Source organism: Equus caballus, chromosome 7 (assembly GCF_041296265.1).
Source record: "Equus caballus isolate H_3958 breed thoroughbred chromosome 7, TB-T2T, whole genome shotgun sequence".
Classification (NCBI taxonomy): Eukaryota; Metazoa; Chordata; class Mammalia; order Perissodactyla; family Equidae; genus Equus; species Equus caballus.
Genome location: NC_091690.1, coordinates 27,405,724 through 27,431,585, shown reverse-complemented (window position 1 = coordinate 27,431,585; position 25,862 = coordinate 27,405,724). Strand labels below are relative to the sequence as shown.

The following is a 25,862-nucleotide window of genomic DNA, read 5'->3' as shown; positions in this document are numbered from 1 at the left end:
TTTGGGAGCTTGCAGGTCCTGGTGTGTCAATAAGTACTCGGTTCCGCCTTAGATCCCCACCCCCCCCCCCCCCCCACTCTTGCGCCGAGCCCTTGACTGATTAGAGAATTAAGCTTATCAAGTATCAAGTAAGGGGGGAAAAAGTATCCCTGAACTCAAGGACCCTTCAGCCCAACATCCTTGTCTTGCAATTCAATGGCCTTTATCTAAGATTGATTATGGAGTCAACATTATCATTTCCTATCAGTAGAATTTCCTTTAATTAGTTTCTATCTAGAAAGAGTTAGAAGAATCTCTCAAGGAAAAATCTAGGCAAAGCTCTTAGGTTATTGTCAAAACTTTACATCCCTAGTACCAGCACTACTGGTTGCAGGCGCTCCTTTTCTCTCCCCTGGTCCATTGAAACCTTGTCCTCACTGGTTTTCCTGCAGCCCTCAATCCATCCTCCCACCACACTAGTCTTCCTAAAGTATAGTTCCGACAGCATTGCAAAAAAACTCTAAACATTCCCCATTACTCCTGAATGAAGTTAATGGTCACGATCTAACTCCAAACTACCTTGCAATTTTACACCGTATACATATATCCCATGCTGGGTAACTCACCAAGTCACAAAATACCACAATTCTTTCTTTTTTCATCACCATTACTCAGAGCATTCCCTCTGCCTAAAGTGTGCACTAAGGTCCGATCCATTGTTCGAAATTCAACTCAGATATTGTCCTCCTTACTAGACACTCCAGAGAGAAATAATTCTTCCCTCCTCTAAATTTCCATAACTATTTATTTCTCACACCTACCACACATGAATTTATCCTATACTGTGTAATCGACTTTGGTCTCCCACAGTACCTAGTACAGTATAGGTATACAAGGGTAGTGTTTTTTTCCCTTATAGTGAAATTCTAGATTTAATGGAGTAAGGTGAGAAATTAACTCTTGGAGCTGTGTATGAGCTTATCTAGATCATCTACACAACTCCGGCTTGGTTTAAGGCTTCCAATCTGTATTATCTTCAATAGAGTCTGTATAGAATGGAATTGTATAATTTGCACTGTGTTTCTCCCACAGTAAGCCGTGTTTCCTTCAATATACGATGACCTGTCTCTCACATTTGAATAAAGCAGAGTGACCCTTCTCTCTACATCTCTTCAAAACTCCCAGATGGCATCCAATTCAAAGGAAGACAGAGTTCTGCTGAAATGACCTTTCCTAGTTTCACTTCTAAACTGAGGTTAACGAAAAAAGAAGGAAAGATTGACCCTTTTTTCCACAATTTTTACTTGGCTCATTTTCAAAATCTACTAGCAAGGGGGTTGGATTGTTGATCACAGCGTCATTCTCATTCTTGGGTTATTCTAAACTGGCGCAGCTTGTATCACATCATGTGACATGTGGCGCCCTTCTTATTCCATTTCACCTTCACCCCAAACCACATCCTCATTCTGCACCTGAAAGTCAGTTGACTGAACATATTCGAAAAGTAAATGCTCTCCTGAGGCATGATATGTTGTGTGTATTTTGTCCTCAATATGTCATTTCATGCATTAGCATGATGGAGACACAAATCATTCCATGGAAAATGTCCCCAAACAGGCTTCTAGATGAGGAGAAGGACTGGGTGAGCAGAAACCTCTACTGTGTTCCTAGACGGGGGAGAGGCTTCTGGGGGAAGGATAAATGAAAAACATGCTTCAAGATTAGAAGAAAAGTATTCTCCAGATTTGGGAGATGTGCACAAGGTCATCTGACCCTCAGGTGCTGGAACTGTAAGCATCTGGAAGGACAAGCGTGCTTCTTCTCTTTAATCTGTAAAATGTCCAAAGGGTCAGAAAAGTAGCCTGTGGCCACGAAGGTGACAAATAAACATGAATCAGCTTCTGCATGAATCTGCCTACTCCCCAGCGAAAGGATTTTTTTATTCCCTAATCTCATGGCTATTTCTTCAGATCTCCTCCTGTGAACAGCCAACTGACTGAAAATGTTGAGGGGGACAGAAACAGAGAGAAATATCTAAAAAAGAGCCTGAAGTTCCCTTAATGCATAAAGGGAACAGCCCTGACGTTTTTGCTGTTTTCATTCTAGCCAGTAGGGTTCCCAGAGATCCAGGTGGCAGACAGATGACAAGGCTCCCCATACTACAGCAAGCCACCCGTCATGCTCCCTTCCTAAAATTTACTTTTCCAACCACTCATGACTCCACCAAGATGCTAGGAAGTATTCCCAAGAGGAAGGCACCCTCAACATTGCCCAATAAATAATTTAAATAGAAAAATTTAGGAGATTCCGGAGAAGGTCAAACACGTCCACTAGAGGGAGCCCCAACCAACGCAATACTGCCAGGAGCCAAGCAAAGTAGTTTCTCAGCACCTATGGGAAAATCAACCACATAAGGGAAGAGGGGAAGAGAGGCGATAAATTCAGTCACAGTGAGAGAAGATAGCCCTGCAAATGCCTGGTTAAAACCCAGGCCTTTCAGGATTTACAAAATTAAAGATTTAAAGACCAGGGAACTGAGGCTGAGCGAAGTTAAATGGCTTGCCCAAATTTACATATCCACATGGGGACTAGAACTCATGGCTCTTGTCTCTAACCAGTGCCCCTTCTTCTCCATTTGCATCCCTCTACGTTGGCATCCTGGAGTCCGTGAGTCTACCTTTCCTGTGTGTCTCTGAAGTGGGAAACTCTATCGACTACCTTCTCCTGCATTTCTTTCCCCCGTACACCATAGAGTGCCTTCTGGATGGGGATCTCCAGTTTTAAGCCTAATAGTGTCATTTTGCTGATGAGACCTAGGAATGTAAATTGCCCAAAATGGCTGCCGTCAGTCCTCTTCCTCTGCATCAGCACAATGGCATTATTTCAGATGTGTAGATCTGATTTATATGTCTCCAAATTGCAGGCAGTGCTACATGGAAGTGAATCACAGCTAATTGGCTCCAAAGCCCTTTCTCCTCAAACTACACTTAGGATTTTGGGATAAGAAGAGAATTGACCTTCTGGGACCTCGGTATTTGAAGCTTTGTATTTAGCCCATTCTACCTTCCTGTGAACTCCATGTTTCCCAGTTGCCTGGACAACATGCAGTCTCTGGAAACCCAGCCTTCCAGTTCTCAGTCCTGCCCCCCACGGAAATTTGCCACACTCGATTGGCTCCCAGAACCCAGTTTCCTCCTCAGGCTCCTGGCTGGTTGGATCTTTTCTCTGCCCCTGCCCGTGGCTGGGTCACTCTCCAGGAAGGTACAACACAGGCAAGAGAGGGTACTACAGATTGGAAGAGGCAGGGTAACGATGATGGGAAGAGGGAAGGAACCAGGTACTGAGATTTATTTTCTCCAAAAGAGGATTGAGGGGAATGGTTTCTGTACATAGAGCCTGACTGGTAGAGAGAAACAGCTCCACCCTCCCCACTGACCCCAGCCCTGCCTAAACTTCCAAGGAGACCAAGCACAGAAGCTTCTGGAAAGTATGGGAGACAGGCTTGGAGACTAGAACTCTAACTCTCCTGGGACTCCTAGTTCAGTCTGGGGGTCAGGAAAGCATCCCCACGTACAGACCTAAATATGAGTTCCTTCCCTCCTCCAGGACAGCAAGGAGATGCCACCTAAGACCAAAGAAAAAGGGGTGAAAGCTGGGTCACAGAAGAAGAAAAAGAATGCAGGTGCCGGTGAGTCAGGGTGGGTGGAGGTAGGCACCCCCTACTTCTCCGTGCTCTGGCTCAGAGACCAAGCAGAGGTCCTCCAGAGAGAACTCAGCACTCTGCATGTCAGCATGGAGCTTTCTTGGCCCTCCCCCTTCATAGCCTCACATCCAGGTTCCACGGAGCTGGGAAGGTGGGGAAATCGGCACCTTCCCCCTCCCTTGAGTCCCTTCTGGCTTTATGCCTTCCTTGTATACTCATCACACATATTTTGAGTACCTACTATGTGCTGGGCAGTGAGGACACAGTGGTGAATTCAGTAGACTCTGCCATCAGAGATCCTTCATTTAGTGGCCCTCAGATCTGCAGGAAGAAAGTCCAAGTATGGGATGAGGATGAGAGGGGAGTAAGGAAGGCTGAGATCGTGATAAGCTGAGGTTCTGCCAACTTGCCAGGGCAGGTGTGGAGGCCGAATCCATGCACAGGCTGGCAGTGCTGGAAAAAGAGTTGCTCCAAGACCATTTGGGTAAGAAGGGCGGAAGTTCTGGGGGCAATAGAAGTGGGGCAATGAGCATTGCTGTATCCTTGGGGACTTGGAGGGTTGGAGCTATGGTGGGGGGCTGAGCTGACCTCTAACCATCCCCTAGTGGAAAAAGATTTGTCATAAGTTGGGATTATGAGGAAGGGATGGGCAGTGAGGGTTGATAAGGGTAGCTATTTTTTATAGCCAGAACACAGAGGGAGTTTTTGCTTCTTAGTAATGAAAAGCCTATGGGATCCTAGGGGAAAAAAACCCAGAATGAGAATGAAAGGCTAGAGGCCTGCCACCAAGTTTCCAGAGGTGGGCAGAGTCCATCAAGCCCATGGGAGCTGATTCAATGGGGTCCTCAGCCAGTCCTAAGGGCTGCTCTGGGACTGTTCACAGCTCTGTGGAGGGATGAGGCCCGCCGAGCCAAGGCTTCTGAAAACCAGCTGAAGCAGAGGTTGCAAGGGCTGGAGGCTGAACTGGAGGGGGCCCGAAGTGAAGGGAAGGCCATATATGCAGGTGCGTGTTCGGTTGAGCAGGTGGGCAAGAGACAGAGGCCTGGAAGAAGACAACCAAGGGGGCCTAAGGAAGCAAGGGAGGGAGATGAGGAGGACTTCCATCTGCCATGTCCAGTCTCAGCCTTCCCAGCACAGCACAAATCAGGCAGGATCCTGAAGGAACCAAAGGAAGGCCTCTGGGATCCTGGGCAGGGATACCATGTGCTCGATGCTTTGTGGGTTACAAAATGCAGTCAAAGCCATTATCTTCTTCATCCTGTGGGAGTGAGTAAGGAGAAGGCATGGACGAAAGGGGTCTGGTTTCCGAGCTCTTCCCCAGGTTTTCAGGGTCTCCCAGCTTCTTTAAATCGCCGCAAGAAAAACAAAGAAGGCCTTTATGCTCCTGTCCCACTCGACGAAGCAGAGCCCTCCCCACTGACAACTCCCTTGCCTTTCTCCACCACTCTATCCCCACCTTGTCCCTGGCCACACACTGCCCGTGACACAGAGATGAGCCGTCAGTGCCGGGCCCTGCAGGAGGAGATGGAGACCCGCAGCAGGCGGCTGGAGGAAGAAGTGAGGGGCCTTCGGGAACAGCTAGGTAGGCTTCCCACCTTCTAAGCCTTTCTCCTAGAGGACCACTGATGAGGTCCAGAGCCTGAAGGGGTGGACTTACGATGGTTCTTGTCTAGAAGACTACAACCCAGGCTCTCATAACACGTTCTCCACTGGCTCTCCTACCACTGAGTACTGGAGCAGAGGGTTCAGGATGGCAAAAAATCTTAAGTTATAAGTAAAGAAGACGTAAGTCTCTCACTGCATTTCCCCATCTCAATGGTCTCTCCAAATCCAGTCGTTACTCACCACTACTGCCATGTCTCTCATGAGCAAAACATACCCCATCTTAGTACAGCTGATTTTACGTGAAACTAAGGGAAAATGTTTGACTTATATACTTCCATATCTTCAAGGCCCAGTGCGTGGTAGATCCTGAGTAACTTTGCTGAATAAATGAATAAACCTTCAAAACAAGCGAAAATATAAAGAACAGGAAGTTTTTGCTCTCTTCCCTCTTGGTTACAGGATAGAGTTGAAATATTTTAGCATGGCACACAAGACTTTTCACAGTTTTGGCCTCAAAGCTTTCTTATCCTAAAATAGCTTTAGGTTAGCTATACACATCCAAGAGTTGCTTATCTGCCATGCAGATCCTGAGTTCCTTTCCTAATCTTTGCCTCATCTCACATTTAAATGCAATCAAAATTTATTGAGCACCTCTTATATATTACGTGCTTTCCCATAATCACACTTAACTCTCACAGCAAGCCTGTGAGGTAGTTGTCATTCTCTCTTTAAAGATGAAGAAACTGAGGCTCAGAGAGAGACATGCCCGATGTTACACAAGTAGTAAGTGACAACCAGATTTGGGATCTAGATCTCTTGTACCAAACCCACTACTCTCTCTACTATACCTTAATGGTATACTTCAGCTCTTTATAGTGAGTATGGGAAAGTCGATGACCCTGGGAGAGTCTGGAATGATCCCACTCAAGTTCTACTTTGGGGGTACTTTGTGAGACAATCCAAAGGTAGAGTGTCACCATCCTGTCCTCTTTCATCCTTCTGCCCCACCCCCCAGAGATGTGCCAGAAGGAGGCTGAGGCTGCAAGGAGAGAGGCCGAGGAGGTCCTCGGAGAGCGAGACCAGACTCTGGCTCAGCTTCGGGCCCATGTGGCAGACATGGAGGCCAAGTATGAGGAAATCTTACATGTAAGCACCCCCCTCTGAAACCCAGCCATCCCAGTACCCAGCACTCCTCAATCCCCACGAACCCCAGCTAGTGAGATAATGACAGACCAGGAAGAAGGAGAAGCATCTCCACAGGGAACTCTGCTCTATCTTGAGGGCAGACAGCAAGGGGCTACAACCATGCCTACCTACTAAGAATAGGAACGTTAACAAAACATTGGCAAGGAAAGCTTACAGACCAGCCTCGGCACCCCCTCACCCTGCCCCCTCCCTCCCTGGGGCCTGAAGCTTGGTATCTGCAGGGCAGCCTGGATGGGCTCTTGGCCAAATTGAGAGCTGTCAAGCCTCAGTGGGACAAGGATGTGCTGAGACTCCATGCCAGGCACAAGGAGCAGCTCCGCCAGTTTGGACTCAACCCCCTGGATCTTTGAGGCTGCAAGCCTCTAGTCTCTGGGGCTCTCTGAGGCCAGCAATAAAGCTCTCTTGATGTAGAACTCGGCAGAACTGTGGGCTATGGCTTTTCGGCAGAGATGAGTGCCTTTCACGGGGACTTCTCAGTACTGGCTGACACATTGCCCAGAAGACTGAATGATGGGAGAGAAATTTGACAAGGTCTCAACCTTTGTCCTAGAGAAACTGGGTCCCACTCCTTGAGCTTGGGGCCCTTTTGGTTCCTTCAAACCATCACCCCCATCCCCACCCACACAAACACAGGCAGCCAGATTTGTGGGGAAAGGCCATTCTATAATAGAGCAACAGTGTCCAGGCACCAGCCCCCATAACCCAAGGTGCCCACAGAGGGAAGGTGTGACTGGTCTCCAAATTCTTGACATATATCCAAGAGTCCTGGAGCCGTGCCTAGGGCAAGTGCCAGATGGCTTCACCCCTAGCCCAGCCCACCTGAAAGGGAGACCCTGAGCTTCTCCTCTGTATTCTTCCACGACACTCTCAGGACTACTTTACTTCTGGTCACCAAATGTGTGGGGGATTTTCCCACACAGAGCAATTCTCCAACTCTTCTGTGGACACCAGCTGGGTGTCCTACAATTTAACTCAATTCTGACACTATCCACCTAGAGATCCCACAGGTTAAGGGCCCAGTCCCACAAGACTGCCCCCACTTCAGATGCCAATCTCAAGTCCAGGTTGTCACCTGTGCTTCTGACCACTGGCTATAAGCCAGAGGTTCCCACAGCCCCCTCCTCAGATTTAATCATTTGCTAGAGGGGTTCACAGAATTCAGAGAAACAGTTTACTTACTGGATTACCAGTTTATTAGAAAGGATGCAAATCAGGAACAGCCAGATGGAAGAGATGCCTAGACAAGGTACAGGCATGGGAACTCCACGCCCTCTCTGGGCACACTACCCTCCCAGCACCTCCACGTGTTCAGCAACCTCGAAGCTCTCTGAACCTCGTCCTTTTGGTTTTTATGGAGACTTCATTACATAGCCATGATTGATTAAACCATTGGTCATTGGTGATCACTCCCAGGAGGTCAAGGGTGGCGTGGGGGTGGGGGTAAGGCTGGAAGTTCCAACCTTCCAATCACATGGCTCATTTCCCTGGCAACCAGTTCCCTATCCTTAGGTGCTTTCCAACAGTCACCTCATTAACAAAACTAGGTGTCGTTGAAAGGGGCTTGTTATAAATAACAGAAGACACTTGTATTGCTCTTATTACTTAGGAAATTCCAAGGGTTTTAGGACCTTTGTGCCAGGAAAGGAGATGAAGACCAAATATGTATTTCTTATTATAAATCACAAAATCACACCACTAGTCTCAGGCAGAACTTCATCCTTGGGGCACAACTCCCAAAGCTCCCACATGATTCCTCTGGAGTCACAGGGCAGGCTCCCTAGTGGGCCTGCCTGGGGCCTCTGACACACCTTCTTCTGGATGGTGGGCCCATGGGAAGGGAGGGAGACCCTGGGCAATCCTGTGATTGGAGGTGTCCAGAGTCCCAGAGCTCCACTTTCTGGCTTAAGAGAGCAGCTCCAATCCTACTACCTCCGGCTGGAGATTTAAGACAGGAAAGTCACTTGGTAGGTCTATGCCAACCAGAGGAGCACCACAGCAGATCTGAGGCTAGAGCCCAGTCCTAAGTAGAGAGGGAAGGGAAAAGGTCATTTAGGGACAGGAAAAGTTTCTTTTTCCTGCCCCGACCTGCAATGGAATGCCCAGGAATGGGGCTTGTTCCCTGGGTCCTTCTGCCCCCACCTACCATGACCTAAAGTCTCAACCTGCATGCCCCGCACTGCTTCACCCACAGCTCTCCCGCTTTGCTGTCCTTTCTGGCTCCCCACTGTCCTTCTCTGGCTGCTCACAGTCCGTCTGTCTCTTCTTCCTCACCTCTCCAGACCCTGGGGATTCCAGGCTTCCAAGCCCTGCCAAGATCTGGCTGCCAGCTTCAGGCACAGGGGTGGCTCAGCCTCAGCCAGCTGCTGAAGCCTTTCCAGGTCATTCTCTCCACCCAAAGGAAACCCGTTCACCTCTAGAATCACATCTCCCATTTGCAGCCCTGCCCGGGCAGCTGAGCTTCCTAGGGTCACCTGGTGGTGTAGAGGGGGATACAGAACATGGAACATCATGGAAAAGTTTGCTGGGCACTCCAAGGCTCTGGGAGGGAAACAGAGGAAGGCTCATCAGGAGGCAAATGATGGAAAGGATCTAAGACCCATGGGGCATCCATCACCTGGGAGATGAAGACACAAGGCCCACTGGCTACACAGCTGAGTCGGAAGCCATAGCCACCACCAGGCCCAGGGTACAGGAAGCACTGGCGGGAGCCACATGAGTCTGGAGGCATGGCTATGTCTTCAACTGGTGGGTTCTTGGTCTCAACCAGAGAGGCTGAGCAGGTGTCCTGGGGAGACGCAGAAGTCTCTGTGCTTTCCAAGAAGAGGAGTGGGGACAAGCGAACCTGGAAGGAGGCAGATGGGACAAAACTGTTGCTTCCCCTTCCACCTGAGCCCTGCTCCATTCCTCCCCCACCCTAGCCCCTGCCCCTCAGCTCGCACCATGCTGAAGAAGCGGTCAGCCTCAGGGTCGACGACAGTGAGGAAGACACAGGAGCCCTGCGCCCGGATCCTGGACACTGTCTCCTCATGGCCCAGCCCTTCCACGCTCTCCCCAGCCACAGCCACCAGCCGGTCCCCAGCCTGCATCCCGGCCTTCTCGGCTGGCAGTCCTGGGTCCACCTCCCACAGGAACTGCCCTGGGACATAGACATCTTCACTGCTCCTCCCTACTTACCCCCAGTGCCAGCCCAGGCCACCATGTGCACATTGGGGGACTGACCAGGGAGTACCCGGAGGCGGAGGCCCAGGGCTGGGGCTCAGACAGGGACACCACTCATACTGAGAGGCGTATGTATACACTCGTGTGCCCACCCCAAGGCCCACTTTCCCTACCCACCCCCAGGGCCCCACTCACCAAGGTGACCATCAAGGCCCTTTTCCTCTCGGAGCAGGAACCCAAAGCCCTGGGGCCCTTTCTCTATGTGCAGACAGCGGGGCTTGGTGGGCAGTGCCCAGCCCTCTGCCAGGGGTGCAGCCAGAGGCATTCCCAGCTGGCGACATTTTTCCTCCACCTCTGGGCCTGCCACCAGCAGGGTCACCTGCTCTCCACTCTGCCGAAGCTGTGGGGGACCAGCATAGCATCAGCTCAACCACCTGGGTAGGGAGGGCAGAAGCAGCATCTCCTCACAGCGCCTCATATTCCCAGACCCAGGCCTGAGGCACTGGGGAGGGGAAGGAAGAGAAGGGCCTAGCACAAGCTGTAAAGGGAAGGATGGTTGTGACGGGGGTACAAGATCAGATCAGGGGAAGAGGTGCGTGGGGTGGGAGTCTGCTTGCGGAGGCAGGGGCCCCAGGCCCAGATGGGTGGAGGATGAGCGGGGAAGCAGGCAGCCATACCTTCCTCCTTAGCTGGTTATGAGTGAACTTCTCCACACTGACCCCATTCACTTCTAGCAGTCGGGCCCCAGGGGGCACCCCTGCCCGCTCAGCTGCTCCTCCAGTAGTCAGCACCAACCAGAAAGGCCCCCGATGTCCTGGAAGCCAAAAAAAAAAGCAAGTTTCAGTCTGCTGCCTGCCTGGAACGGGACTGAGATCCCCATCCTGACCTCCCTCCCGAGCCTCTAAGCTCACCCTGGGTGATACTGAAGCCAAAGCCACCCTCATCTTTCACTATGTGGCATAGCCGGGGCCGGACCCCCGGGCCAAGAGTAGGACAGAGGCAGGCATCGTCTCCCTGTTGAGCTCGGGCCACATCATGCACATGCTGCGCCAAAACCGTCAGCAACACCCGAGGACCACTGGCCTGGATGCGGCGTACCACCTAAGCAGAGGGCACACGGGGTGAGGGTGCGGCTGGCCCCTCTTGCCAACTCCCCCTCCCTGGAACCTACATTTTCCACCATGGGAACCACCTTTCTGGATGCCTTCACCCAACTGTTCTGGCCTGGGCACCCCTAAATTCTGGCAGGTGGGGGAAATTGAGGCTTGGGTCCTGCCCCCATATACCCAGGGAGGTGACCAACCAGCTTTTCTCTCCTTGAGGTACTATGGAACATTCTCCTGTACCACAGGGAGTCCCAGCCCAACCTCACCACTGCATGGTCTTCACGTTCCACGACATGGTTGTTCACCCCTAGGATCCGGTCTCCTGCCCGAAGACCCTGGCGCTGGGCAGAGGTGCCTGGCTCCACCATGCTCACCACATGCCCAGCCCTGCCCAGCTCCTGCTGCAGGTGGAAGCCAAAAGTTCTGCCCTTCTCCTTGCTCAGCAGACAGAAACGAGGCCGCTCCAGACTCCAGAGTTCTGGAGGGGGAGGTGGGCGGCAGAAAAGGGAGAGGAGAAGGGATGTGACCCAAGTACTAGCCACCTTGTGCCTGGCAGAGCCTGCCCCCGTGATAGGGCACCAGGCGGGCTTTCTACCCGGTTAGGTGTTGAGCCGCGGAGCTGAACATCACTTGAACGGAGTGGCTGGGACAGAAGGAAATGCCCCGCCCCCTCCTCCGCCCACGTAGCTACTCCCCACCAAGGCTGTCATCAGAGTGAGACCGAGTGAGTGGTTACCAAGGAGATGGGAGGCTGTGTGGAGCGCTAGTGTCTCTGGGGAAAGAGAATGGTTGCCCAGGGGGCAAGGGGATTACCAGAGGGGTCGTGGTCTTCTGCCAGGGAGAGGACGGGATTATCAATGCCCAGCTTTGGGTTAAACTCAAACTTCCTGCAAAGAGGCAAGGGATGTAGGCAGGAGAAAGCTGCCATCTGGACTTGGATCTTAGGCTCTACTTGACGTGCTAATGCCAACTGAAGAGCTCCCCACCTTTGATTCCCTCCCCCACTCCCCAACGCGTCACAGCATGGCACTTACAGAGTTAATGAGGCTGTGTCCTTAAGATCTGCTGGGCAGAGAAAGGGTGTGGGGAGGAGAGGCGCCTTCTAGCCCCTAGACTCTTCTCCCACGGTTATGAAAGGACTTAAGGGAACCCCCAAACTCAGGTCTTGCCTGCTCTGTTCTGCTCCAAAAGGGTCTTCCCTTCTCCTCCCTTCCCCTTCCCTCCAGTCCTTGGCACAGAAATCTGAGCATATCAGTACAGGGCGTGGACCAGGAAGACAGATTTGTCCACTCACCTCTTCCTAACTGCCAGTCTATTTGCCAGGGGCTCCAAGCCCCAACATCAAGCATGGCCTGGACCCACAGCCTCAGCCTCCCAATCTGCCCCCTGACAGCCCTGATATCCCCTCCGGAGGAGTTCTCCCCGCCTCCTACCTGCAGCTGCCTCCATAGTTGAAGCAACCACCCAGTGCTCCAGGTAGGGACAAGGTCCATTGAAACCAGATGACCCTCCCACCTACCTCCCCACGTCCCGCCTCCTCGAAGACACTGCCTTGGAAGCAGTGGGGTAATGGTTAACGGGGGAGAGAGAGTCTTATCCTCTGGGGAAGTGTATGTGTTCCTCCCGCCCCCGTTCCTGGGCCCCAACTTTATCCAGAGACCCTGCGGCTGTCCCAGCTCCCTCGCTGTGCAGAGAAAGGTAGGTTGCTGGTCACTGTAATTCCAAGCCTGGGATAAGTATATATGAAAAGGGTCATAGGAGCCCCATGGCCCAGCATGGCCTCCCCCCTACCTCAATATTTTGTTCTTGTCCAACCACCCAGCACTCACGGCCTCTGAACCTAGTGTCCAGGAACCACTTGCAATAGACAGTGGTCAGTACTTCAACCCGAATAACCAAGAACAGTGCCCTTCCTTGAAACCACCAAGCAAGGAAGAGGCCACAGTAGGTGGAAGACACACATTTTTTTAATAGCAGCAAGTCAGTGCACATGTCCCCGGAGGCAACCGAGCAAAGATACCGTTGTGATCAAGGTGGCGTGAGGGGGAGGAGAAAGCACCAATGAGGAAAGTGGCTGTGGGCACCCTCAGTGTCCACAGAAAGCCTAACAGCAGGAGGTGGAGGCCCTCCAGCACATCTGGATGTCAACACCCCTGGCAAGGCAGACATAGGAAGTGTGCCTCCTGCTGGCACAATCAGAGGCTCCTTGAGAGGAGAGAGAGGTGAGGTTGGTGGTGGCACTATAGGGCAATTTGGCCACCAAAATGCCACATCTTGTGGTCCTTCTAGCTGAAAGGAGAGGAGGTATCATGTTCCACGACCCTAGAAATTCCAGGCTTAGGAGCACTGGTTGGATATGCCCCAGGAGGGCAACTGGCACAGTTGTGCCCATTCCTTTGCCTCTACCCCTAAAGGGATCTTTCTAGAAGTAGTAGTGCAAGCCAGGAGGCCACAGAGAGAAGGGGCTTGGGCTGGGGGTCACACAGCTAGGTGCCTGCTGCCACTGTCTCAGCTTTCGGAGCCTCCCAGCTGCTCCAGAAGGGCCCTGACCTCGCCTTTCACTCGAAGCAGCTGGGCCTTGCGCAAAGGATTTAGGGTGGCTCCTTGGTTATCATCCAGATCCCGCAGCAGCAGCTCAAGGTGGCGCCGGACCCGGCCCTGATCCCAGCTCTTGAGGTTCCGCTGGACTTCACTGAGGATCACTGACCAGTACTCAGACACTGCTGTCCCCTCCGTCAGTGACACCACGACCCGGGCACCACCTTCAGCAGTGCCCCCCAAGTCCCGCAGGACCTGGCGGCCCTCTGGGCTCAGCTCATTGAAGTAGAGGCTAGCAGGAGAGAGAAGAATAGATGTCACTCAGCAAGGCTCTGAGAAGGAGGGCCAGGGAGGGGTAGACAGAGAGCGAGGGCATCTCACAACTCATCCCCTGGCTGCAGAAGGCCATGGGGTGAGTGTCTGCAACAAGTCAGAGAGGAAGGGCGGTGGCCAGAGGAAGGCAGGGGTTCCTAGGATTCAGTGGGGCCAGGGACAGCAGGAATGGGGCCACCAGGACCCCAGGAGGAATGGTGGTAGGATATCAGGGCAGGGTAAGTGCCGATCACAGAGGGGTGAGTTGGCCTAGAAGCAGGTCGACAAGGATCAAACAGAAGCCAGGAAGAGAGGACAGGCCCAGGCCCACCCCCTGTGGCAGGAAAAGCACAGTGGACAGAGGGAAGGAGGACTGAAGGGCTGGGAACAGAGTCTCAGGCTGGGGTGGGGCGATGGGACCGGGGATGAGACTTACTGCAGCAGCTCCAGAGAAGGGTGCTCCCGGGCAGCCTTGGCCAGGGCCAGGGCCGCAGCGTCGCCAGCGCCATTGTAGGCCACGTTCAGCTCCTGCAGCTGTCGGTTACAGTTCAGCCGGGCAGCCAGCAGCTCCAGGCCCTCGTCCCCAAGGCCAGTGTGCAGCAGGGACAGGTGTGTCAGTGAGGTGTTCCCTGCCAGCCCCTCTACCAGAAAGGCCACACCTGCTGCCGTCAGGGGGTTGTTGGACAGCCTACAGCCACAAGCACCCCAAGGTTATGAGGGCCCATGGCAGATGCCCTGTGCTGGGCATCGGGACTTGGGCCAAAAGGGCACACAGCCTGGGGTGGAGACAAGCCTGGGCAGAGAGAACTGCAGGCCCAGGAGAAGAGGACGGAGAAACAGGGGGATGAGGGTGGCGCAGCGTAGAGGAGGGAGAGTGGGTGGAAGCTGGCTTCTCCCCTCTTTTCAGTCTCCTTTCTGACCCCTTCGCCCCCTCCCCTTCTTCTTAATCCTTACCACTTGCCTTCCTCTTCCCCATCGCACCTCCTCCCAGACCCCAGTTCCCCTCCTCCTCACCCTCTCTCCTGTCTCTTTCCTCATCCGCCTCCTCTTTCTCCAACCAGAAATCGAGAACCCAGGCATCTGGGTTCCTAGTAAATCAGTCAACACTTTGGGAGCATCTACAGAGTGCCCCGTGTTAGGGTCATCCTTGCGAGGCGACAGGGAAATCCTGGGAGGGGATTGGTGGCACAGTTACCAGGCAACTGACCTGGGTATTTTTCTCCCGCTCCCCCAGGCTGATTTTAGCCATGTGAGGGGCTTTCTTAACACCTATTTCTGGTGGCATCTTCCCTGCCACCTGGTTGCTGCTGATACTGGAGCTGGGGGGGCAGGACAAGGTCTAGACTCCCACCCCCTTTACGACACCATGGGCGGGCCTGTGCCAGGCATATTGTGAGACAGGGAGCACCCTTGACTTTACTTAGCTGGCAACCAGGATGGCCAGAGCCTCTCTCCGGGCCCCCTCCCAGAACACTCACCGCAAGGTGGTAATTTGGCATTTGTCATGCAGCAGCAGGTCTCGAAGGTCCCTGCAGGCCTCAGGGCCCAGGCTGTTGAGTTGCAAGCTGGAGCAGAAGGTGGCGAGAGGGAAGGTAAGAAACCCAGGAAGGAGTTCAGCACGGAGCCTGCCCATCCACCATGCCCCTTCCTCACCATCCTGCCTCTGCAGTTCACACCCACCCTCACTTCTATTGCCCTTGTCACCTCCACCCACACCAGACTTCTTCATCCTACCCCTTGGCCCTTCCTCAGTACCTCTGGTTTCCCTAGCACTTTCTCTTCCCACCTCTTCACCTCCAACCATCTCCTCCTTTCCTGCCTGTGCAGGAGGACGGGTCCTCACCCCAGCTTCCGGGCACGCAGGAAGACAGGCATGAACGTGCGCAGCCCGGCAGGGTCCAGCTGGCAGGAGGCCAAGTTCACCTCGTCCAGGGCATGCCTTCCACTGCCCAGTACAGAGGCTACCACCGTGCACTTGAGGGGTGTCATGCGCACACCCGCCAGGTTGAGCTGGCGCAGAGAGCTGAGCACCTCAGCGGAGAAGCGCTGATTCTGGAACTCGTAGTGGAAGAAGAGGTGGTCAAGGAGCTCTGAGGGGGGCAGCACCTGCCGGCCCAACTTGCCCAGCTTCTTCTTGATGGCCTGGGCATTCTCCATGGCATCCAGGTTCTTGATGGGGCAGCCAAGCTGAGCCAGCACGGCCCGGTTGTGAGCAGAGAGAAGCCCTCCCATGAAAATGGGGAAAAGCTCAAAGACCTCATCCTCGGGGGGCTCATCTGGGTGACGCCGAGGGCCCTCCACGCCCAGGATACTGGCTCCCATCTGGTCTAGGACGTCGTCGTTGTAATAGTCTTCCTCTCGGAACATCTCCAGCACCATGGCCCGGGCCACCGCCTCTCGGCTCTTACCCACCACACGCCCAAACACTCGAGGAACCACCTGGGAAAGGAAGCGGGAGGAGGGCACTGCAGCCTCCTGTGGGCCTGTTCAGCCTGCAAAGCTTGGCTGAGGGTACACTCTCTCTGACAGCCTCAGCCTCGCGATCTCCCTTGAACTTGCAGCACAATTTGTCTAATCATACTACTCCCCTCCTACAACATCTTCTGTGGCTCCCTACTGCCCACAGGGAATAGAAAACTTTTCATAATTTGGCCCCAATTTGACCTTTCTCTCAACACTTGTCTCACGTACTCCAGAAATTAGGAAATTCTTTCTTTTTCCCAAACACCTCATATATTTTCAAGCCCAGGGAGGGGTGGGAAAGAATTAGCATATTTTATGTATTCAGTTTGGTACCAAGCTAGCTTTTATAAATACATCACCATCCTCAACGTCCTCATCCTCATCACAGCAGCAATGCCTGATGTCGCCCCTATTTCCAGGCCCTGAAGGATTTGGCCCCTGCCAACCACAGTGCCTTCATCACAGGCCTCTCACCCTCACTCACTCTGCTCTTGCCCTTTTGGTTTTTCTCTTTTTTAAACTTTTTTGACAGTGCCAAGGTTTCTCTTCCTTCAAAGTGGTACCATCTGCCTGGGGCGTTTTCCCCCAGTTCTTTTCCTGGCAAATCCTCCAGGGATCAGATTAAATGCCCTTCCTGTAGGGAGGTTTTCCTTATTCCCCCAAACAAGGTCCCCCCAACCCTTGCACACGGTCACAGCACCTGGCACTTTGCTTTCTAGGTGCTTACCGTGATTTTTCATTATACACTGACCTGCTCGTGTTCAGACTGCACAATCCAAAAGGGCAGAACCCTGGGATCGTGTTAATTGCTTTTTCCTCAGAATCTAACACATTGCCTGGCACACAGCAGGCCCTCCAATACTTGTTGGAGAAACGGGAGCTCTGCGACATTACCTCCCATCCCCGCAGTGGTTCTGAAAGGGCAGGAGGGCCCTTTCCTCCGGCAAGCGGCCACGAGGTCGTTCCGTGCCTCCTCCTCTAGTGTCCAGTTTTGTCTTTTTCACTTTTTATAGGTGAGCTTCCTGCCGTGGAGGTTATGCGCCCCTCCCCCGACATTTGTCTGGTGACGGGATGAGAAAATGTCACCCTGAGAAACTGAATCCACGGGATCATGGAGGAACAGACGGGACCAGCTCTCTACTAGGCAACCCAACCTCCAAGAGGGCTTGTGGGTGTGGTGTTCATTCTCGTGCACTCTCAAACAACTGAGGGCCTTTCTGAATCCCGTCAGGAGACTGCAGCCTCTCACTGAGATCCAGGCAAGACGGGCACATCCTCAAAGGGGTGGGGTCCTCAGCGTCCTGGCTGAGGCAACAGTGTGAGAAGAAGTGGGCTGCCTGAGCCTGGTTTCATGTTTAACACACAATTAAATAGCACTAACTATGTGCCGGGTCCTGAGGATGAATACATTAATCCTCATATTAGGCCAGTGATATATATTATATTATTATCCTCACTTAACAGATAAGGACTTTGAGGCACAGAGAGGTTAAGTAACTTGTGCAAGGTCACACAGTTAGTCAGTGGTAGAGCCTGGATTTGAACCCAGGTAGCTGCCCTACTGAATCTCTATTCTTAACCCTGATGATTTGCTATCTATGAAAAGGAAAACTTGGGCCAGCCCTGTCGGGAGTGGTTAAGTTTGCATGCTTCAGTGGCCTGGGGAACTGCAGATTTGGATCCTGGGCACAGATCAAGCCATGTTGTGGTGGTGTCCCACATACCAAAAATAGAGGAAGACCGGCTCAGCCGTTAGCTCACGGCCAATCTTCCTCACCAAAAAAAAAGGAAAACTTGGGGCCGGCTCCGTGGCCGAGTGGTTAAGTTCGCACACTCTGCTGCGGCGGCCCAGGGTTCGGATCCTGGGCGCAGACATGGCACCGCTCATCAGGCCACGTTGAGGTGGCATCCTACATGCCACAACTAGAAGGACCTGCAACTAAGATATACAACTATGTACGGGGGTGGGTTTGGGGAGATAAAGCAGAAAAAAAAAAAAAAGATTGGCAACAGTTGTTAGCCCAGGTGCCAATCTTTAAAAAAAAAAAAAAAAGAAAGAACTTCTTAAAAAAAAAAAAAAAAGGGAAAACTTGTTAAAATTTTGCCAGGACTGACCAGGGCTCTGCCTCCTCAGGACTAGTTACTGAAACATTCCTAGAAAGGACCAGGGTTACCTAGCAAGGCATCATAGCTTAACAGAAATATATAGAACACATCAGTAAAGTTTGGCAGAAAGAGCACAGAATTCGGAATCACAAACCTGGACTCAGACCCCAGCTATCCTACTTACTATCTGAGTGACCATGGACAAGTGGCGTGGCCTCTGTGAGGCTCAGTTTCCGCATCTATAAAAGGGATGATAACAGTATTCCGTTTACAAGGCCCCTGCAGACATCAGCAGAGAGTGGGTCCTTCTTCCCCTCAAAAACTTAGTGCATCCGCCCTGCTCACAGCACAGTCCTCAGGCCTGTAATTTGGTCTTTGGAGCAGACCTGCACCCCGGATGGACTGTCCTAAACCAATTACCAAAGCCATTTATCCTCCCGGCATAAAGGAATAAAATGGCATCTGCTTTATAAACCTGTCTCTGGTGATGTCGTTAGGATGAGTCATCACTCCTGGAGTCTAATCACCTCTGGGGGAGCAGACAACCAAGTTTCTGGGCCCGCAGAGCAGAGGACAGACCCTGGACTATAGTGACCCCTGCCTCCCAGCAACCAAGAGCCGGAGGAGAGGTGCCAGAAGAAAACTGTTGTCAGGGTTGTAGGATTGTTGTTAAAGTCCCTGTGCCCTCCAATTCCCCTCCCAGCCTCCAAGCCTTCCCCAGCCTGCAGCTTCTCTCTCTCCCTTCCTGCTGCCCCGATCCCACTAACAGTCAGACTGCCCAAATCTGCAAGCAGAGCCAAGTAGAGGATTCACAGCTATGCGGGAAGCAGCAGTTTCCTTCCTGGAGTGGAGCAAGGGGCGAACGGGGAACACGGGGGCCGTTACCTTGAGCAGGTTGAAGAGCAGAGGCAGGGCCCGCAGGGGCAGCAGTTTGGCCATGATGCCCAGGACCAAGCTGACATCCTCCCCCACACGGCCCACGAGCTCGGCCACTTCCTTGCCCACCCGCTGCAGAGTGGTCTTATGCAAACCCAGCACAATGTAGAGGGCAGCCAGGTATTCCTGCATGGCGGGCACGGTGAACACGAAGGTGTCCGGGTGCCCTGGCTCGATACACGGGGCCAGGAAAAACCTCAGGGCATCCCGGCGGAAGACATGCACTAGCTGAAACTCCTCTTCCGTCTTGATGCCAGCTTCCAGGCAGCCACGGACATCCTCCTCTGAGAAGTAGGTCTTGCGGGACGACACCCCCTCATAGGCCAACTTGCCCATGGTTCGGGCGGCATAGGCCATCAGGGACAACTTGGAGGAGTCAGTGCTTTCCAGCATCTCCCCACTGAAGTTTAGACGCAGGAAACTGGTGTAGATGCTCGTGAGGGTCTGTCCGGCCGGCGTGGGGGCATGCAGGAAGTGCAATGTGGCACAGACAAGCCAGCAATAGGAGGGCAGGAAGCAGGCAGCAGCAATCTGGTGGTGCCCCTCCAGGTTCCGGGAGAGCATCTGCACCAGGTTGTCACGCTGAGCCGGCGTGGTGGAGACACCCGCATCCCCAGCACCGTGCACGCAGTCTGGCTGGTTGAGGCGGATCTGGAAGTAGAGCTTCTGCAGGTTGGTATCAGAGAAGCCACAGATCTCGCCATAGCGGCCCACATACTTGCTGGGGATGCGGCCGATGGCAGAGGGCCGGGTGGTCACCAGAATGCTGGCCTGGGAAAAGCATGGTTGAGGATTAAGAAAGACCTTAGTGTTCTGATTGCCTCACTCTCCAGGGAGCCCCCGAAGACAGAGTATCCAAGGAGGAAGATGATACTAACCATAATAATTTACAATTCCCAATTACTGAGCACCTACTACGATCCAGGGCACTGCGCCTAGCGCGTAATATGCAGTATCTCATTTGATCAGTTCAACTCAAAAAGAGAAGGAAACAGAAGCTTGGGGAAGTTGTTGACTTGCTCAAAGACACACAGCTGGGAAGTAGATGGGCAGGGTTTGAATTAACCAAGAGCCCTGTGCTCCTACCCAATAAACATGCAGGCCTGTGACACAAAAATGCTTAGGGGGCAAGTCAGGGGGCAGTGGTGGCGGGGCAGGGGGCCACTCACCTTGGGCAGCATGTATTTGCGCAGTAGGTTGACCATGATGGCAGCTGGCGCCTTTGGCTCCTCAGGGTCACTGCAAAGCCCCGTGCCCGCCAACTGGAAGTTGAGGTTGAGATGCTCCAAGCCATGGAGCACAAAGAGCAGGCGGGACCCAGCAGCAGCCATCAGAGGCAGAATCTCCTTCAAGGGCGTGTAGCGCTGGGCCACAAGATGGCACAAGGAGGCCGGGGCAGGGCCCAGGGATGACAGGTCCTCGCAGGAGAAGGGGATGAGCAGCTCGAAGGCTGGCAGCCGCCCATAACACCAGTCCAGGACCATCTTGCGTACCAGTGTGCTCTTGCCTGTGCCCACCGTCCCGTACAGCACCACTGTCTGCACCCGGCGCCCACAGGCATCTGGGTCAAAGAGCTGAGACAGGGCCAGTGTGGGGAGCCTGGCTGGGGGTGGCTGATGCTCCAGGGCTAGCTCCGCCAGGGGGCGAAGCAGCTCATCAGGGGTGCTCTCACGGATCACGGGGTCTACATGGACTGTATCTAGTGCAAAGGTTGGGCCGAACTGGCGCTCTTCCCTGGGCAGCCGGCTGAACCACTCAGCTAGGTTCCGGCGGTGCCGCTGGATAGCTTCTAGATGGGAAGGCAAGGAGAACAGGTCAGGGAAACAGGCAGGGAGATGCAGAAGCTTAGGGCCAGCCAGGGTGGTGGTAGGGTGAGGCTGCAGAGTCAAGACACAGCATCAGGAGATGCAGGGCCCAGAATGGTGCTGGGCACACAGGACTCTCTCAGAAAATACAGACTGTCCAGAAAGCTTGGAGCCCCTGTGGCAGAAAGTGGGGAGCCACAGGATGAGGGATGCTGAGCCTGGGCTGACTGGCTACATGGTTATCCGTATGCAATCTTCACCTGACTGCTGGACCCAGTTTGCAGAAGGTGGATGGGGATGATCTATCCTTCCCAGTGCTTTGTACACAGTAAGTGTGCATTGCAATAGTGTTGCAGGAAGGGATACACAGACAGATGGATGATGGGGCCAGGAAGGGTGGGCCCACTGATGGATGATGGCAGTGGATCATCTATTGCTCCTTCTTCCTGCCTGCTTCTCCCTCCAGGCCCCTCCCCCTGACCCCCTACCAGGATCCCAGCCAGCCCCCCTCCTCAGGCTCACTAAGGAGCCAGTCCCTTTACCAGCTGCAGAGGTGCCCCGGAACCACTGTCCATGCCTCCCTGATGGGGGACCACTGTCTGCTGAGCTTCCATGATGGCGTATAAAGGCCCTGAGAGCAAGGAGAAGGGATGAGCCGGGGCTTGGCTACCGGGCTCAGCCTCTGCACAGGCTCTGAGTCCAGGCCTGTCTGGACTGACGGACTTCTGGCTTTCTGAGATCCAGGCCTGACCCTGGACACTCAAGTTGAGAGCCTTGTCTGACTCTCAGACCCTTCCCAGGGACTGAGGCCTCACTCCTAGCCCTCCAGCTCCCCATTGCTGCCTGCCTGCCTGGAACTCAGGCTGGCCACCACCAGACTCCACCCACTTCCCACAGGTCCTCCCTCTGGCTAACCACTGTGACTTGTGCCGTTGATGATGTAAGCCAACTTCCTCTTAGACCTGGTAGCTGACTCTGTACCCTCCCCACCTCCAGAAGACCAACCTCCCCCTCAGGGATCAAGCTCTCTCAAGGCCTGACCCTTCCCAGGCTCCTCTGCTGTGCCCAGATGTGTTCCAAGGTATGACACTGAGACCTCACCTAGGGGGCCCAAGAGGACGCTCCCTTTTAAGGGGCCAACTCCAGTGGATCAGGAAGGAGGTACGTTCATCTACAGAGAGAAAGGAGATGAAACAGCATCCAGATCCCATTCACATTCCGCCACCAATACACAGACCCCACGTCTATATCAAATCCCCCTTTATTTACTCTCATAGCATCACGTACCACCCCACTGTAGCAGTTATTATGCAATTTCATACTTCATCGTGTAATTATTTGGTTAACATTCATTTCCGTCTCACCCCTCTGCCCACCCCCCATGAGAGCAGGGATCACATCTGTTTTGGTTCATAATTATATACTTAGAACTTAGCACAGGGTCTGGCCCATGGAAGACACTCAATAAATATTTGTTGCCTGCAAAATAAAATCAGACAAGTGTTCCTGGACTTATGTAGCTACAGGGACCCTCGAAGATCACTAGTCCGACTCCTTCATTTTAGGATGGGAAAAAGGAAGCTCAGGGAGGTGAGGTGACTTACCCAAGGCCAAAAGCTACTGAACCACAGAGCTGGGGCTAGCACACCTGACATCTGGATCCCTGCTCTCTTGCAGGCACCTTCTGGACTCTGAAGAGGAAGAGGTAAAAACAGAAACCCCTGCTTCCTGCTCACCTGCTGGCTGGAACACTCTTCCCAAACCAGGGCCCCAGGAGGCCCTGGGCACATGGCAGCTCCAGCTCATGGCAGCAGGAGAGACAGTCGGAGCCCAAGGGATCTCGCACACCACCTTCTATCCTGTTCCCCTGCAGGAAGAATGGTGCAAATGGACCACACACACCCCCCTTCCCACCCCTACCTCCCCATGCAGGCCAAGGAAAGGCCTTCCTCTTGAGGAGAGTGTCAGCCTTTCCTTAAATGTCAGCATTGCCAAAGCCCTGGCCTGGCCTTCAGATCTCCTCCCTCTCCTATATCCCCCACCTGAACAATCCCCGTTTATCTCCTACCACCTATCACCTCTCCCAGACCTCCAGCCCAGTGAAGTGCTTTCTTTAGGTGTCCTTTTTTGCTTGGCCGGCTGCAAGCAAGCTCAGGTGAGTCCTGTGTTCATTTCCAGTGGCTTTTCTGAGCCAACATTTTCCAGCAACAACTATCCGCCCCCTCTGCCTTTTTCCCCTAGCTATCAGGTCCTTTTAGCTGAGTTTTAATGGTTTTATCATTTTATCTTCTGTGACTTTTATGTAAGCTGCCTTTGAGGCTGGCATAAATAATAAATAAATGCATGAATGAACTTCCTACTTGACATCTCCATATGGACATCCTGCCCCCCGTGCTTCAAGCTTCATGCAGGCAGAACTGAGCTCATCACCTTTAGGAGCACCTCCCCTTTAAGTTACTTTACTGCAGATCTCCCCAGTTGCACGACTTACGCTGGAAATCCGACCTTTGTCTTTAAATCCTCGCCCCTCCTTCAGACAGTCAACAGTCCTACTGATCCGTCCTCCCAGTGCTTTGCCAGCCCGTTCCTACTGCATCAGACGCTCCAGAACTTCCAAGGACCCCCTTCTCCTTCCTGGCCTCTGCCTTCAGTCTCATCCCATTCCAATCCCTCATCCCAGCCACCAGTTGTCTCCCTAAAATCCCAGGTTACTACAAAGTCCAAACACCTGGCCCACACAAGCTATTTTTCTGAGTTTGCCCTCGACTCACAGTTCATTTGCCAGGCTCACTGAATTCTTGCTCACACTTTCCTAACTTTGTTCATACACTTTCTTCAGTTTGCAATGACCTTCCTCCCTTGTCCAGATCCTACCCAATCTTTTAAGACTCTGCTCAAAGGGCCTTTCTCCTGGGAAGTCTTTCCCAATCCCTCTGAGCTCCCTTAAATGGAGCATGCTGCTGTTTGGCACCTGGTCTCCACTGAGATGTGGCTCCTTAAGGGCAGGGCAAACTTAAGGAGAATTGGCTGCATTGGGCCCACCTGCCAGCAGGGCCAACCACTGGAGGGGCGGGCTAGGGCTCAGAGCACCAGCCCCAGGGGCTGGAGAAGGGTTAAGAGAGCCATGAAGCTGAGAAAGCTTGGAGAAAGTAGGTCAAGGGGGTAAAATGAGATCCAGGGCCACTGATTCAAGATGGGACTCGCGGAGGGGTCGGGGGTGCTGAGAGCAGTTCTCTGGAGATCACCCAAGTCTCTAGGGCAGTGAGAAAGGAAGGGATACAGCCACAAAGGTACGGGGGCTGTGCTCCCACAGGTCCAGCGCTCCTTGCCCCAAACTGGGTCCCAAACAGCTCTCGAGATGCAGATGGCTTCGGAGCCCAAGCGGAGAGCCGGCCAGAGTGCCCCCCACGCAGCGTACCGGCTCCGTCCTACCGTCCGGCCGCGCAGCCCCAGCGGCACTCGCCCCGCGCAGCGGCCCCGCCGGGGGCGAGGGGCGACGGGGCTCGCTGGGCCTTTACCCGCGGCTGCCCAGGCCCGGAGCCCGCGGCCCGCCGGCGTCTCCCGCTTGCTCCCAGAGGCCCCGCGCGGCGCTTCCTGCCCGCCTGCATCCGGTCCTGGCAGCGGGCACCGGCGAGGGCGAGCCCGGGCGCGCGCGGCCAGTGGGGACCCGGGAGGAGGGCACAGCGAGAGGCCGGGTGCCCGGGAAGCGGGCCCGGGGCGGGGCCTCGCCTGCCCGCCCTCCAGCGCCCCGCCCTCCGCCGGGGACATCCCTGCAGCCGGGAGGGACCTGCCGCTGGGACTGCCCTCCGCAGCCTGCCAGGCGCCAGGCCCGCCCGCTACCCCTCTACCACCTCCCGGGCAGGGCTCGTTGTTAGGCCCATTTTACAGATGACGGAACTGCTGCTCCGAAGGGGGCAGTGCCTTGCGCAGGTAGACCCAATTAGCAAGTGGAAGAGCCAGAACAAAAATCCCCGGCCTGTGTATTCCTTCCTCATTCCTGGGCCTTCCTGAGGCACCCACCCGTCCCAAGGGCATCCTTCTCTCTGTGCCTCTTCCCCTCCTCAGCCTACTTCCTGGCAGAGATCTGAGTCAAGGCCTTCTTGAGTCCTCCCCTCTGTATCTGATTCTCTTCAGACTCCAGACTGCTCGGTATGGCTTCTGGTCACTTTGGGAAGACGGGGCTGAGGGACAGCTCCTTCCCCAACCTGCTCTTCTTGTCTGGAACCCAATCATGGCCTCGCCCTAGGCTTCTTGGTCCTCAAAGCCCCCACCCTCATCGCTGTGCCTCCATACAGGGCACACCCAGGGCCCACGCAGCTGATGGAGGAGCCACCCACCACCACAGCCAGGGCACACTGCCACATGCAAACGTGTGCAATGTGCACCGAACTAAGGTGCACAATAAGGAACTCATAGAGACGGGCCTCAAGACAGGGCTGGAAAGCGGGCTTGGTGATCTCTGCCCTCCGTCTAGACTGAAGACAGTTTTGGGTTTTTTTAGGAAAATTAGCCCTGAGCTAACATCTGCCACCCTGCCAATCCTCCTCTTTTTTGCTGAGGAAGACTGGCTCTGAGCTAACATCCATGCCTATCTTCCTCTGCTTTATGTGTGGGACGCCTGCCACAGCATGGCTTGAAAAGCAGTGCGTAAGTCTGCACCCGGGATCTGGACCGCGGGCTGCCAAAGGGGAAGGTGCGAACTTAACTGCTGCGCCACCGGGCTGGCCCCTGAAGACAGTGTTAATATTTCATTTATACATGTAGACAGTTGTTCATTCACTGAACACATGGTATTGGTCTATTATCTGAGTGTCTGGGTACCTGAGCACAAGGCATGCGGGGACCAGACCATCGCAGCTCCCCTCCAGGGAGCCCAAATGATGGGACTTCAGAGGCAGAAGGAAACCTTAGGAAAGACTGGGAGGGGAAGTCACTAATGCCTCT

The 25,862-nt window shown here is 53.8% G+C and overlaps 3 protein-coding genes across 18 annotated transcripts; 1 reads left to right on the top strand and 2 right to left on the bottom strand.

The window, feature by feature from the left end:
• The first annotated feature begins 3,137 nt into the window (after window positions 1-3,137).
• DRC12 (dynein regulatory complex subunit 12 homolog) lies at window positions 3,138-6,906 on the top strand. 12 transcript variants are annotated; one of them, XM_023644979.2, is made up of 7 exons: window positions 3,141-3,240; window positions 3,586-3,667; window positions 4,101-4,166; window positions 4,566-4,685; window positions 5,172-5,264; window positions 6,303-6,433; window positions 6,715-6,906. In XM_023644979.2, exons 2-7 carry the CDS (start codon window positions 3,598-3,600, stop codon window positions 6,841-6,843), a joined length of 609 nt encoding a protein of 202 aa, XP_023500747.1. In that variant the 5' UTR covers window positions 3,141-3,240; window positions 3,586-3,597; the 3' UTR covers window positions 6,844-6,906. The 12 variants fall into 12 exon arrangements, with proteins under 12 accessions (XP_070128985.1, XP_023500747.1, XP_070128984.1 ...); XM_023644983.2 differs by having other exon boundaries at window positions 3,165-3,251; XM_003365323.5 differs by having other exon boundaries at window positions 3,186-3,316.
• A 762-nt stretch (window positions 6,907-7,668) lies between these two features.
• NHERF4 (NHERF family PDZ scaffold protein 4) lies at window positions 7,669-12,345 on the bottom strand. 2 transcript variants are annotated; one of them, XM_070272879.1, is made up of 11 exons: window positions 12,192-12,237; window positions 11,793-11,820; window positions 11,572-11,645; window positions 11,025-11,236; window positions 10,564-10,753; window positions 10,330-10,466; window positions 9,848-10,052; window positions 9,433-9,629; window positions 9,108-9,335; window positions 8,765-8,964; window positions 7,669-8,513 (listed from the first exon to the last, which is right to left on the bottom strand). In XM_070272879.1, the coding sequence occupies exons 1-11, from the start codon at window positions 12,205-12,207 to the stop codon at window positions 8,501-8,503; spliced, it is 1,500 nt and encodes a 499-aa protein (XP_070128980.1). In that variant the 5' UTR covers window positions 12,208-12,237; the 3' UTR covers window positions 7,669-8,500. The 2 variants fall into 2 exon arrangements, with proteins under 2 accessions (XP_070128980.1, XP_070128981.1); XM_070272880.1 differs by lacking the exon at window positions 11,793-11,820 and having other exon boundaries at window positions 12,192-12,345.
• A 362-nt stretch (window positions 12,346-12,707) lies between these two features.
• NLRX1 (NLR family member X1) lies at window positions 12,708-24,653 on the bottom strand. 4 transcript variants are annotated; one of them, XM_014741250.3, is made up of 10 exons: window positions 23,410-24,653; window positions 22,655-22,785; window positions 22,020-22,089; window positions 21,461-21,549; window positions 20,283-20,902; window positions 19,063-19,884; window positions 15,452-16,047; window positions 15,087-15,173; window positions 14,045-14,296; window positions 12,708-13,588 (listed from the first exon to the last, which is right to left on the bottom strand). In XM_014741250.3, the coding sequence occupies exons 2-10, from the start codon at window positions 22,722-22,724 to the stop codon at window positions 13,267-13,269; spliced, it is 2,928 nt and encodes a 975-aa protein (XP_014596736.2). In that variant the 5' UTR covers window positions 22,725-22,785; window positions 23,410-24,653; the 3' UTR covers window positions 12,708-13,266. The 4 variants fall into 4 exon arrangements, with proteins under 4 accessions (XP_014596736.2, XP_023500742.2, XP_070128979.1 ...); XM_023644974.2 differs by having other exon boundaries at window positions 24,337-24,649; XM_070272878.1 differs by lacking the exon at window positions 21,461-21,549 and having other exon boundaries at window positions 24,337-24,528.
• Window positions 24,654-25,862: the final 1,209 nt, after the last annotated feature.